At 44.2% G+C, this 15,000-nt stretch overlaps 1 protein-coding gene across 1 annotated transcript in view; it reads right to left on the minus strand.

Annotated features, from left to right (window-relative positions):
• Positions 1-5,930: 5,930 nt before the first annotated feature.
• LOC134437827 (calphotin-like) overlaps positions 5,931-15,000 on the minus strand; it is a 10,642-nt gene continuing 1,572 nt past the window's right edge. The window contains exons 3-5 of the mRNA XM_063187375.1: positions 11,913-12,094; positions 11,272-11,593; positions 5,931-10,303 (exon numbers count right to left, since the gene is read on the minus strand). Coding sequence (XP_063043445.1) covers positions 6,839-10,303; positions 11,272-11,593; positions 11,913-12,094 — 3,969 coding nt within the window. The 3' untranslated portion in view covers positions 5,931-6,838. The remainder of the gene's footprint in view (positions 10,304-11,271; positions 11,594-11,912; positions 12,095-15,000) is intronic.

Genomic DNA, 15,000 nt, shown 5'->3' on the forward strand with positions numbered 1-15,000 from the left:
AACAGTTCCTTCACATTTTTTCCATGTTTGTTTTTGGGGATTTTTAGCTTTAGGACAGTCGACAATAGGGAAATGATTGGGAGAGAGAGATGGGCAAGGGAAATGACCTCGGGACAGAATTGAACCCGGGTCACCAGTGTAATGGCACGGCGCACTAGCCCACTGAGCCACGTCAGAGATTCTTTAAGTATATAGAGATATGCCAAATTAATAGGTTGCTATGGGCACCTAACATGACCAGGTTCCGGTCTGCCTAAAGGGGCGTGTCATAATGCTCCTAGCATTGAATAGAACAGTCCTTAGGTCTGCCTTGGTCTGCCTAAAGGGGGATTCCCCCTCCCCCCCTCCCCCTTGCAATAATAGAACCCGGAAACAATGGGCCAATGGAACCTCTCTCTCTCTACTCTCTCTGGCCACGTTGTGTCCCCTCACTATTCAATAGGTTTAAATGAAAACTGTGTACATGTAAACATAGCCACTGTGCTATTATGATGTGTTGGCGTGAGGAGGATGACACTTGTTGTCATCCAGGGACTGACAGTGGTCGTCGTGTCACAGGTCCCTTTGGGAACAGAAAGGGACATCAATAACACAGATAAACACGGCAACTATCACAGCAACCTCTAACCTGCTATTCACATTGCCACTTAGCATTGACTGACTTTGCATGGGGCGGACACCAAATGCATTGTGGGGACCTTCCGCTCTATTGCCTCCACCAAAAGTTCAGAATTTTCAACTTTGGAGTTTGTGGCGGATCCGTGAGTCATTCAGCCCATGTGTATGAATTCCCACACAAAGACAAACCCCATTGTATCTGAAGCGCCCACCACGTGTCAACAGTCAATAGAGAATGCCAGAATGAGTTGTTATACTATTCTGCATGTGTATATACTCTCTGAGGATAAAGTTGATGTCCCAGGGTGCATCCCATGCATGTGTACGACACATCTATGAAAAGTTTCGGTAACACTTTACTTTACGGATCGCTAATAAGGTGTTAATTTCATAGTAATTTCTCAGTAATTTCAGTCTAATTTTATGGTAATAACTGCTTGTTATTAGTAATAACAGCAAAATAGCCATATGGTTTCCAGTGCAATTACACTATAATTTCTCATTCAGCAAAAATAACCATACAGTTTCCAGTGCAATTATGCTGTAGTTTCTAGTTAATAGTAGGCTAATGGAAACAGCTACTGTGTCATCATAGTAGTTAGGTGGTAGGTATGCCAGTAACTAAACGGTATCGGCCGAAGTAGTTTCATACTAATTAGACTACATCAGGGCCGTAATGTGCAATATTTCCTCTTCCTATGTTATTGCATAGAAACGACCACCCAAGCATCCTTGTATTATTTCTGCTTAATTACCTTGTAAACAATTGAGTAGTTATATGGAAATAAGATAGAATCAGGGCCGTAAAATGCATTATCACCTATTCCACTCAATTTTATGGAAATTACATAATTTCATGGTCTTAAAATGTCTTATTTCTTATTTCCACTCAATTACTTAGTTATTATCATTTTTAATACAATATAGACTAGCCTACTATGAAGTGATTCAAGTACACAGACAAACACATTGTGTGCAAAACTTAATTTATTTTTCCAATCAGTTATGAGATTCATGTTCACTGATGTGAGGTTGTCAATCTGCCACCATCCGGAGGAAGTCCTGTGAACATGAACAAACAGAGAAGTCAACTGCAAGACCGGTTTCACCACGTTTATTTTTTTATGTTATCAATTCACCATCGCTAAATTTGCTTCTGAAATGCAGTACCATGTTAAATGCACGTTGTAAATCTTCCTCAGGCTGACATCGTTGCTGATTTACAAAGGCAAACTCTAGCTAGCACCTAGCTTCAGTCATTGAAAACATGGTGGGCAGAGCTAGCTAGTGGTTTCCATTGTAAAGGTACTTCTGTATGCCGTTTCATTTCCAGAACAAACATAAACCTAACACTAACTCATAAAACATGTTTGCATAAGGCTAAAGTAATTCGACGATTGAAGGTGGATGAAATCACTCCAGCATGAAAACACATACACACAAATCAACATCAAGAACATTTTAGCTCACCTTGAAAGTTACCCTGGTTGCTGCCTGCGTGCGAAAGCACTCTGTTGTACGTCTCAAACTCCACCCTTGTGTGTCAGTGTACTCAATTAAACAACGTCAGCGTCTCTGAGCCATACTGCAAGCAGAGCGGGCAGCGTACAACTAGAACGAGTGTGCTTGAGATTGAGACGCAGTAACCAAACTTTCGTTGCCTAGCAACAACAGGACTCGCCGCCACCGCGAGCTAGTTCAACTTCAGTGCAGCAGAGCCAGGCAAGGTAAGCTTCCTGACAACGAACTTTTAATGTAGTTCTAGCTTTAACCTGCTTTCATTTTGTCTCTGAGCATTGAAGGATTTTAACTGTATACATTGCAAACACGTCTTATCAGCCGTGTTTGTGCTGAAATGGCATAGCCTACAGAGGTACATTTACAATGGAAACCACTAGTTCTAGCTAGCTCTGCCCACCATGTTTTCAATGACTGAAGCTAGGTGCTAGCTAGAGTTTGCCTTTGTAAATCAGCAACGATGTCAGCCTGAGGAAGATTTACAACGTGCATTTAACATGGTACTGCATTTCAGAAGCAAATTTAGCGATGGTGAATTGATAACATAAAAAAATAAACGTGGTGAAACCGGTCTTGCAGTTGACTTCTCTGTTTGTTTGTTTGTGTTCACAGGACTTCCTCCGGATGGTGGCAGATTGCAACCCCACATCAGTGAACATGAATCTCATAACTGATTGGAAAAATAAACAAAGTTTTGCACACAATGTGTTTGTCTGTGTACTTGAATCACTTCATAGTATGCTAGTCTATATTGTATTAAAAATGATAATAACTAAGTAATTGAGTGGAAATAAGAAATAAGACATTTTAAGACCATGAAAATATGTAATTTCCATAAAATTGAGTGGAATAGGTGATAATGCATTTTACGGCCCTGATTCTATCTTATTTCCATATAACTACTCAATTGTTTACAAGGTAATTAAGCAGAAATAATACAAGGATGCTTGGGTGGTCGTTTCTATGCAATAACATAGGAAGAGGAAATATTGCACATTACGGCCCTGATGTAGCCTAATTAGTATGAAACTACTTCGGCTGATACCGTTTAGTTACTGGCATACCTGCTACCACCTAACTACGATGACACAGTAGCTGTTTCCATTAGCCTACTATTAACTAGAAACTACAGCATAATTGCACTGGAAACTGTATGGTTATTTTTGCTATTATTAATGAGAAATTATAGTGTAATTGCACTGGAAACCATATGGTTATTTTGCTGTTATTACTAATAACAAGCAATTATTACCATAAAATTAGACTGAAATTACTGAGAAATTACTATGAAATTAACACCTTATTAGCGATCCGTAAAGTAAAGTGTTACCAAAGTTTCTATGTATACACTACGTAGGTGCAACTAAACGGCATAAAATGGACGGGCCCGGGAGAAAAAATGAAGAGTTCAGATGCAAAACCCCCTAACTCCATTTCTGAAGACCTGCACTTCTATATTTTTAGAGAACCCCGTTGTTGGTTTGGTTTACATTCATGTACTTAATAATACATATAAATAGTTATATTACATAAATAAAATAAAACATATGCAAATTTGATAGCTTTGTATTAAATAAAAATAAATTAAGATTATTTTCTGAAAAGGCACTTAGGGGGTTTTGCATCTGAACTCTTCAAATATACATTTTTATTACCAAAATAGTTCTTATGGAGCCTCCTGATTGGTTGGTGGTTATATGCAAGTGGGTTGGCACAGGCCCACATATCTTGGGCTATGCTTTTGCTGTTTTCAAGTCGGCCAGAGAAGTGCTGGTGCCCGTTGCCGCACCAGTGATGTTCTTAACCAATCAGCTTACCTGTCAATCACCCGTCTTCATACTGGGATGTGTACTCTACCGCATGGGACCACCATGTGTTACCCAGATGAATTTGCTGACGTCTCTTCTTCGCAGTTGTCACGGTTTGCAGAGAACAAAACAAGTGTTTTTTGGTTTTCGCTGGCATGAATGTCTGTTGGCCTGAACACACTGTGTGTGTGCATGTGTTAGTGATGGAGTGACCTTCACTCGGCTTGTGGGCGTGCCTAGACTGAGATGCCAAACAACATGATTATTTTTTTAATTGTATTTTGTTTTTTATTTTCATTAGTCGGCCCTGTTATACGATAACACATTTCTTAATAACATGATCTTTAGTGCAGAGGACAGAGCTCTAATTTGGTACTTAGGAGGACTGTGTCTCTCTGAATCTGGATGGTGTAGGTCAGGGGTGGGGAACCTATGTTTCGAAAGCCGTTTGTGGCCCTTTTATCCGGCCCCCAATATAGTTTAAGCGTTATGCAGCCTCACATGAAATATGTCATATTTTGTAAAGGAAACTTAGAGAATACATTTGCAATACAATTAAGTTATATTCAGGGGACCCAGAGAAGGTGGGCTCTGTTTTAAAGTTAGCTGCCTTCTGCCAGGGGAAGAGAGAAAGGGGATAATGCTGTGTGGGGGTTTGATTGTTTTGTTAAGGTTGTGTTTACATGGTACTTGTGTACACATGAAGTGTTACAAGGGTACTTGTGTATGTGTATGTGTACTTGATGGTACACCATAAGTGTATTTGTTTTACCATGTGTTTTTATTTTTGAATTTGGAAAATAAAAAACGTTGATTACAAAAATAAAGTTAGCTGCCTTCAATATAGGCCTAAAATGCAGGAAGAAATTGTAGTTTGTGTTCGTAATACGGCCCTCGGAGGACTTTTACGGCCCTCGGATGAATTTGATGTGGCCCCTCGAATGAAAAAGGTTCCCCACCCCTGGTGTAGGTCTACTCTCCCTTCGATACAAATTGAGTGTGTTAGCACAGTGCATAGCTACTGCGACAGGAAACTAAGTGGACAGTGTACACAACAACGGCAGCTTTGGTAAAATGAAGTTTTCATTTTATTAACGTTTTTCGGCTTCCAAGACCATTAATTCCATTAATACCGTACATTATTCGTGCAATGCCCAAGGAGACTTTTTTTCTAGGAGAGACAATCACTGTTGTCAATCAACGTCTGTGATCTCTGTACAAATAAAGAAGGTGAAAAGCATGCACAGTAGGCTATTGGATCCAACTGGAATACAATTATAGCTTTCTGTGCAAAGGAAGGGAAAGGAAAAGAGGACGAAAGACTGCAATAAAGACCCTACATTGCAGCATACATTACAGGCAGTATATCACGGCCTTGGTTACACATAATGCAGATATTTTATTTTTTATTTTATACTTTTAATCCGTTTGCTTATAACAAGGCATGTGGATAAATTGAACACCACTGTGAGCGGTGCATTGTAGAAATCTCCACTCAATATTTTAGAAATATCCAGTTTAGGGAGTTAGAACTCCGTTTATGTGTAAGTAACAAAAGGCCCAAACGGATGCATTTACAAAAATATCCATATAAGAGTAAGCAGGGTCTAAGATAAGTACATAATAGCATCATCACACCAGAAATATCTCTGAGAGCATACTGAACTGCGAACACAGACATATTATTATGGAAAACAATAGGAATCAATGAAAACAAAATTAAGATTATTCAGATACGCTAGGCTCAGGCCAGTCTACAACAGCAGGAGTCAGTGTTGCCAGATGTACCATAATTTTCATATTTGTACCATAATTTTGTCCTTTGTACGATCAACAAAGTGTAAACACCCATGATGTACGGAATTTACAGTTTTCATTCAGTTGACATAAAACAACCATTTGGTTTGTGTATGACCCCCCTCCCCAAAAACAAACAAACAAACAAATAAACAAAAGCAAAACAAAACAATTAAATAAAGATCATTTCAAGGTTTTGGTACGATAGTTCATCATTTTCCATCTGGCAAAGCTGGCAGGAGTCCTCTTTGCCCTTGAGAACCTGTTCAAATAAAGTGAAAACTTGTCCTTGAGACTTTGAGGTTAGTTTGGTGTATTAGCCGGGTTTTAATCTCATTTTACTGTAAACATAGAAGTCTCTTTCTTCTCAGCACATGGGTCAAGGTAACGTGAATCTCTCTGGACCTATTGAAATATATTTGACCTTCAGTAATCCTTGAAGATTCCACTGAGATTTAATATCTCCAATTCTGGAGAGCCCAAACAGTCTGACTCCCTAATGTTCTGTTCTGGTGTCCCTATGCTCCAAGAGCTGTCAATTTGTGAAACACAATCACTTATCAATGCCAATGCTGTCAACAGATGTTCATTCATAAACAGGACCGCTGGTAGGATTTGGAAGGCCTAAGCATAACCTGTCAGGAGCCCCCCCTCGTGATTAAATAGTAATAATATGAGTGCGTTTTTTTAGTCAATTTCAATTTAGGAGGCCCTTATTTTGGAGGCAAAGTGGTTGAGGCCCTAAGCGCTCTGCATATGCCTAGCGGCAGCCTTGTTCATAGATACATTTTGGGTGAAAGTATGATGAGAGTCTAGATTTTGTCAGTGATCAAGCTAATCAAGTGATGTTGAACTTCAATAAAATATCTCTTGTGGTTGAACTTTACAAGTGCCATACATTGTTACTCTACATTGGTGCAAATATTGATGTATTGATTAATATCTACCACCATTTTAAACCAGATGCGATGTCCACAGTCTAATGTTAGCTGCTTGCCCTATTTTCTCACATATTTAAATCAGCTCACAGTACTTTTTTGCAGGTTTATTTGGTTATTTCATCACACATACATCACCACATCATGTGCATTTGGTGGCTAATTCTCTTCGCTGCTACTTGGAGCAACATTAGTAATGACTGGCTTAGCTACGGTTGTCTTGGCGATGGTTGTCTTGGCCATGGTTGGCTTGGCCACGGTTGTCTTTGGGGCAAAGGCTAGGAATTTGGGCTGACTGGGTTGATGTCCCTGCTTGGGGGTGGGCGGGTGTTGACGTTTGGCTGGAGTGGGCTTACTTCCCTGTTTAGGGGCGGATGGGGCAGGGTCTGGTTGTGCAAGAGTTCCAAGAGAGCGCAGAAGTTCAGTCCAGGGGTTAGCAACAGCTAACTCTAGATTTCCTTGATTGCCAGCAGCGTTCAGCACTAGCTCCACCTCCGCCATCTCCTGCTCAGCCAGACGTTCCTCGCTGCTTGTCAGGACAGTTTCCACGGCAACAACTCCTGCACCTGCCACTGGCCCAGCAGGAGCAACGGGGGGTAGGGCAGGAGGACCATGGGCATTCACATCTAGCACTGGGTTAGCCTCGATGCTAATGGCAAGTACCACTGGCTGTGGAGCAGCCGGTTCTGGGATTACTGGGGTAACCTTGGAGATATTCAAGGGCAACGTCTCCAGAGGAAAGACAAGTTCAGCAGAGCTGTTTGAGATCTCAAGAGAGACCACAACTGCATTAGCCAGCCCGGGACTGTCAGCCAGGAGTGGCTCTGGACTGTTCCGCAGCAGTGGGTCGGTACTGATCTGAGAGACGTCAACAGCGACCTCCACAGAGGCACTGCTGGACACGGCGGCAACAGCCTCAGCCACAGCCCCGACCTCAGCCTGGACCTGGAGTGTCTGTGGGGCCTGAGTGGCAGCACCACCCTCCTCACCGTCCTCATCCTCATCCTCCTCCTCCACGTCGTCTTCCTCAGGGGCAGGGGCCGTCACTGGTGGCAGGTCAGTAGCGGCAGCAGGGGCAGCAGTAGCAGCGCTGGGATCTGAGGGTAGCTGAGCAGACTCTGCGCTGATCTCCAGGATAACCCCTGGTGCTACCTTCAGTACTACCTCGGGTGCAATCTCCACGGATGCTACCTCACTGCTGGGAGCTGCCGGGAGCATTGCTGGTGATGCAGCTGCTGCCACGGCAACTTCGGAACTGACTTGAGAACTGTCTGTAGCAGCTTCAGCGTCAGGAACGGGATTCGCTTGTGGGCCTCCTTCAGCATTAGGGCTGGTCGTAGCAGGGACGACGACGATCTCAATGTCTTCGTCCTCATCCTCATCTTCGTCTTCGTCCTCAGCCGCTGTCGGGTCAGGCAGTGGGGCCTCTGTACCTGGTGCGGAAGGTGCGGCCGGTATGTCGGCAGCAGCAGCAGCAGCAGCAGCAGCATTGGGGTCTGACGGAGGATCAGCAGGGGGGACAACTGGAAGGATTACAATCTCAACACTCTCCTGGCTGGCCGGGGCAGGTCCAGATCCGGCCGGGGCGTCGGCAAGACCAGCATTTATTTTTGGCTTATCCACCTCAATGCTTACCTCAATGACGTTGGAGGGGAGGACTAGGATCTCCACCGAGGTCGGAGCGGTGCTCGATTTGCCCTGGAGGACACCTTGGATGGCGCTGAGGTCCGAGGTTATGAGATCGGCGGGCGCACCAAGAAGTGCTTGCGTGTCCACAAGGGTGTTTGTTTGAGCGCTCAGAGAAACTGGTTCTGGCTTGGCTGCCATGTACACTGAGGGGTCATCGCCCACGTAGCCCTCTGTGTCCATGAGAGTGTCCTTCAGTTGTGGGGCCATTACTGCGGGGGTGTCCGACACAATGCCTGAGGGAGGCACAGGGGCGTCCACTGCATTGCCTGCTGGAACATCGGACACAGCGGGGTCAGCAGCGCTGGCGGGGGCAGCAGCGGTGACGTCAGCGACAACTGCAGTAGGAGTGGCTTCACCGCCTGCCTCCTCTTCCTCCTCCTCTGCCTCCTCCAGCTCATCGTCATCTACCTCATCTTCCTCCCCTTCCTCTTCCGGGGCCGCAGTTGTAGCATCAGGAAGCGGGACCTCTGTCGCTGGTGCAACGCTGGCATCTGATTGGCCAAGGACGTCCACTGCCTCTTGATAGACAGGTGCTGCTTGAGGAAGGTCAGCAGCAGCAGGGGCGATGACCTTGACCTCAGAGGTCAAATCTGCGGGTGCTGCAGCTGGCTGGTCTGCTGTGTAGGACATTGGGTCATCTCCCACGAAACCCTCTGTGTCTTGGAGTGCGTCATAATTAGGACCCACTGCGGCATCTGCAGATAGGCCCGCTGGATCGACTGAGGCGTCCGCCACATTGCCTGTTGGGATTACCGGGTCGGGAGGAGAGGCGGAGACAGGAGGGTCGACGGTGGCGTCACCACCTGCCTCTTCCTCCTCATCTTCATCTACGTCATCTTCGTCGACATCATCCTCATCGGCCTCCACCTCTGGTGCTGCGGTCGTACCGTCGGGCTGCGGAGCCTCGGTTGCTACTGCAGGGCTTGGATCTGATTGGATGGCATCTGCAGGGCTTGGCTCTGATTGGCTAGTGGAGACACTGACCTCGGCAGGAGGAGCTGCAGCACTCAGCTCAGTTGGCAAATCTGCAGGGGCTTCAGCGAGGGCTGCTTTGTCCACAGGGGTATCCACAGCAGTGCCCACTGCTGCATACGACAGGGGGTCATCTCCCACGAAACCTTCCATGTCGAGAAGTGGATCACTGCTCACAGCGCTCTTCTCCACAGAAGCAGCTACCACGGCAACAACATCTGCAGCAGATTCTGAAACGACAACAGGGACTTCTTCAGGGGCGTCTGCGCCACTTCCTGTAGGAGCGGGGCCAGCGTTGTCTGTGGGAGGCACATCAGGGAGCACTATGGTGGGAACGATGGGAGCGATTTCATCGCCGTTCTTGTCTTCGACCTCGTCTTCGTCCTCCTCATCCTCGTCCAGCTCTTCGTCCTCTGCCTCCTCCTCTTCGGGCGCTGCAGCCTCAGTGGTGGGTGGGTTCACGGTGACGGGAGCAGCACTGGCGTCTACTGTTGCTGGGTCAGTGTCTGGGCTGAATGTTTTATCGACTGGAGGTAGGTCTGCTGCTGTTTGACTGACCACCACATTGTTGTTTTTGTCACCGATGCCGTCGGCATAGATCTGCATGAGTGTGATCTCGGGGCCGCCGACAATGTTGTTTTTGTCACTAGTTACTGACTGATCTGCCAGCATGGGCTCACCGCTGACTCCACCGGTGTAGAGGTCCGTCAGCTCTGGACCCAGTGGGGACCCATCCACAGCATTGCCTGCATTGGGATCCACCGGTACAGCGGGAGGAGGCGAGGTTGGCGACTGATCTTTTTCTTTCTCGTCGTCTTCATCGACGTCATCCTCGTCCACCTCGTCCTCATCGGATTCCTCTGCTTCCTCTTCTGGTGCGGCTGAGGTAGGCTCCGGTTGTGGTGGCACAGGTGGGTCCACGGTTGCTGCAGTCGCGGTGGTCAGACTCTGTGACACTGCAGTCTGAGGAAGAAAGAACAGACATAATCAGCGTATCTCAAATGGCACTTTTGCACCTTGGGCACTGTGTTTCAGGGCATTGGGCGCTCACACTGAAAATTCAGGGCATTGAAAAGTAACAGTCTAGTAACCCTAGTAATGGTCAAAAAATGCACTATGGCACATACTAAATGACCACCATGTTGTTTATGTAATGGAAGAAATGTGACATTCAGTTCAGTAAAGGACAAAAACCAACAAGGTCGGCATCTGCGCCTACATTTTTGACCCATGTGTGGCTTGGTGCGTCCAAGTAATCACGTGAGGTAATGGAAAAAAGAGATAAGGTAACAAAAATATACAACAGAATTCAGAGATTAAAACTGAAGCAAGTTTGCTCCAGTTTTAGCCTCTGACTTCTGTTGTAAATTTTTTGGCTACAATATACATTTTTCACACAAGCCTTGTGTGCGACATTACATTCAGTTCAGTAGAAGTGTTTTGTCAACAGTCTCTGACGTATTTCTGTAAGTAATGTTGATGTGTTGGCAAGTCTCTCCATGTCAGGCCAAGTATTGTATGTGACATAGTTGCCATTTAGGGTTAAGGAAACGTAAATACAAGCATGAGAAGTTGAGTAATAAACAATAGCTAACCAATATTTTGGCACCCTACGTCCATCACTTCCAGTAAGAGCACATTAGTGTTCCGAACTTTCCCATGACACTATGCACTAGTGACCTCAGTCATTTTGGCCATATTGTGTTTTGTGTGTCTTTAATGTGCGTTTACATGTGAATTGTGGAGAAATTTCTGTTCAAACAGACAATAAAGTTTATCTTATCTTATTTTATCTTATCTTATCATTTGAGACATGCTTCCTGATGCTGTCTTTAAAAAAAAAGCTATGAAAATTGAAATTAAATGGCTTTTATAGTGTTTTGGAAAATAGCTCTTCATGCACTACAAATCCTAATAATAGCCATACTGACCTCAAGGCTGTTGGACAGGAGCTCCACAGAGACCACCACACTGGCCTGCACGGGACTGCTGGTGTCCAGAGGGAGAGCAGCTGGGGCCACACCAGGAACTGTTCCCAGGTCAGTGCCTACTACTCCCCGCTCCATGCTCTCCTGGCTCTGGCTCACTGACTCAGCACTGACGCTGGTCTGTAGACCGACACTCCCTCCCTGACTGAAGGTGACAGCAGGAGGACCAGCAGCGGCCATTTTGAGACCGGTGGTGAGCAGTGTGAAGCTGGTCTCATGACTGTGGCTCTGGGGGTTGGACACTGATGATGGACCACCTGTCAACCTGCAGAGTAAAACATGGGGGAAAGGTGGAAAAAAATTGAATGTATCGATATTTCAGACTAAGCTTTTACACATCCTGATAGAGCTAGAGTATTTTCAACACTGTGAAGTGTAAAATTACTCTGTAGTGAAGCCAGAAGTCAGTGTAAAATTCTGCAGATCGTCAGCGTAATTTCAGCTCTACCACTTTTACCAATTTTAATACAATGTTCAGTAGAACAAACTCTGAAAATGTTACAGTGACCAAAGAGTAAAATGAAAACTATTTTTGAGCAGGACCAAACGTTATCACAGAGTTTATTTCAAACTTCTATTCTTACTGTTTGGGGTCTTTGACGACATCCTCAGCGCTGCTCTGTCCGTTGTCGTCCTCTGTGAAGACCAAGGTCACCATGGTGGTATTGCTGCTGTCGTCACGGAGACTAAGAGTGAAGGTGTTCTTTGGTTCGATTGGCTGGCTTAGAAGGATGTCATTTCCTGTGTTGTCAGGAGATGAGGCGGGCTATAAAAAAAAAAGATGTTGAATGGCAAACAGGTGGGAAACATTAATAAATAATTCAAAATTCAAAAAATAGTTAAAAGAGGGGCCAGGTATTACAGTACATGTCAATGACCATGTCTGTCTGTCTGTCTGTCTGTCTGTCTGTCTGTCTGTCTGACTGTCTGTCTGTCTGTTTCTTTACATGTCCGCCCACATTGTTTTGAGTCACCTGCAGGTGGCGCCAAACACACACACATCACATGCATCTAGCATTGGCAGGTGCACCGTATAACAATTCACCCAATTAAACGTAAAAAGGTCAATTTCCCTGCTGCTTTAAGTTTGAAAGTGGAGAAAGCCTTGAGTTGACTTAAGCCTTCAGTTGAGTTACAGTAACTTACAAACTTAAGGCAGCAGAGCAACTTACCTTTTTACATTTAACTGCCTGCAATGTTTTACAATGTGGCGCAGCTTGCCATCTCGGACTGCTATTGTTTAAATACAGCATGTACCTGTAGTCGTACACTCAGAGTTCAGCATGTACGTAGACTATACAAAAATACATCCAACGCCAAAGAACTCTTAAGTAAAGGTTTGGTATTGTTAGTAAGTAGTAGGAGATGAGGAAACAGGATATGAAGGAATAGGATACATCCTTAATTATATGGTACTATAGTTACTACAGCGAGAAATCATATGGTACTGTATGCACGTAGGCTGCCTTCCTTTACCCCTCTTTCTCCCCTATGTTTTTCAGTATATGCATGAGGGCCTGTGTGTGTGCCTGTGTCTGTGTGTGTGTGTGTGTGTGTGTGTGTGTGTGTGTGTGTGTGTGTGTGTGTGTGTGTGCCTGTGTGTGTGTTTGTGTGTGTGTGTGTGTGTGTGTGTGTGTGTGAGAGAGAGATAGAGAGAGAGAGAGAGAGAGAGAGAGAGAGAGAGAGAGAGAGAGAGAGAGAGAGAGAGAGAGAGAGAGAAACATGACAGAGCAAAGCTTTATAAATATTTGGCCTTTAAATTCTACACTTGGTGCTGTGATAGATGTGTAAAAATGCATAAAATATTAAAAAGTCTTATTTGTATTTGTGTGGTATGTATTATATGGGGAGATGATAGAAATTCACAAATTCCTGAAATGTTAACACACAGCCTGATCTCCAAAAATTCCGTGCTCCTGGACACGGATGTTAAGGACATGAAATCCGTGTCCAGGAGCACGGATTTTGCCAAAATTCGGTGCTCTTGGACACGGAATTGTTTTCCGTACTCCTGGACACAGAATTGTTTTCCGTGATGGGCTCACGGAACTGCTTTCTGTAGGCTATTACCACAGCACTGTGTAACTTATCATTAGAAAATCCATACCAAATGCTAATTCTAAACAAAATAATGCTATAGCAATTTCAGTTGTGCCCTGACCAAAACATTCCCTAACCTTAACCTGTCATTAAAGACATATTTTTGAGAAATACCTTTTCCAGTTGGTTGCTAGGCTATCAAATTCATATAATGAATGAAAGAAAAGTACCTGTGCCCAGACCAAAACAATCCCTAACCCTAACCTGTCAGTAGGAAATGTTTTTTTTTTGAGAAAAAAAATATTTGAAATTAGAAAAATCCTGAGAAAACACAAGACTGTGGAAAGATAGAGCTGTGGGAGTAGCCTATAGAGAGCACTTGTCTTTGTCCATCACGGAAAACAATTCCGTGTCCAGGAGCACGGAAAACAATTCTGTGTCCAGGAGCACGGAATTTTGGCAAAATCCGTGCTCCCGGACACAGATTTTGTGACCTTAACATCCGTGTCCAGGAGCACAGATTTTTTGGAGATCATGTTGCAACACACTATGAAAAAATCAACATCTACATCTAGCAGCGAAAAATAAAACTTCTCAGAAAAAGACATTTTTGGTCAGTTTGAGTAATAATAGTGATTGACATCTTGACCTATTCAGGAGAGAAAAAACATGTAGGCCTACACACCAAGACACATGGACACAGTATGACCATGAGTAAATGCCTTTCAATTTCCAGAAAGAGATTCAACTGTTTACAACTAAACCCTTTGGATAATATGACCTGCATAACTACTCTGCCCTACAAAGGCAAAGTGCAGTAACTAATTTGTCAAAATTGAGTCTAGATTGAAAATGGCCTTCATAACACCTCATTTATCTTGTGACAAAGCCTTATGGTTCAAATAAGATGTGTCCCGTATCAGAGATATTGTTACGTGTATGTCAAATTTGAAGTAGCTGCAATATCCGGTGACACTTTACTTGACACTAGTGTCATATGTATGACATAACAGTGTCATAATGCAGTCTTGGACGTGTCATAAACATTGTGTCAACGTCATAAACATTTTATGACTGTTGTCATTAAGTGACATTCGGTTATGGTAAAGACAGCCCAAACAATGTCAACTTTTCATGACCAAAAAATGACATTGTTATAATATTTATGATTCGTCTATGACTGTGTAATGACACTGTTTTGACACCGTTAGGACACCATTGTGTCAATATCATGTCAATATCCGACCTAATACCAATACTTTAAAGACCTTTTTCTCAGTTTTCAATGTTGGCATAGTTACTGCACTTTGCCTTTATAGGGCAGTGACGTATTAACCTGCTGTTGATTGTCTGTCCCACACAATCACGTGCCTGAAAAACATACAGTAGGGACAGCAAAAGGTTGAGCACATCCGAAAGAAGTGCCAAATACAACACCATCAGAGTGGAAACCAGAAAAAGAGGTCTTCAAGCTCTTATTTTGTTGTAGTAGTACATTTGAAGCCACAGGGCTTGTCACCAGGCTAGTCGAGAAGCTGCTTGGGGCCCCCAGCCTATACTGTAGATCAGTGGTTCCTAACCTTTTTTTCTGAACGCACCCCCTTAGCTGTTCCCAAGACAAGCCGCACACCC

The sequence above is a fragment of the Engraulis encrasicolus genome, chromosome 21 (genome assembly GCF_034702125.1).
Source record: "Engraulis encrasicolus isolate BLACKSEA-1 chromosome 21, IST_EnEncr_1.0, whole genome shotgun sequence".
NCBI lineage: Eukaryota > Metazoa > Chordata > Actinopteri > Clupeiformes > Engraulidae > Engraulis > Engraulis encrasicolus.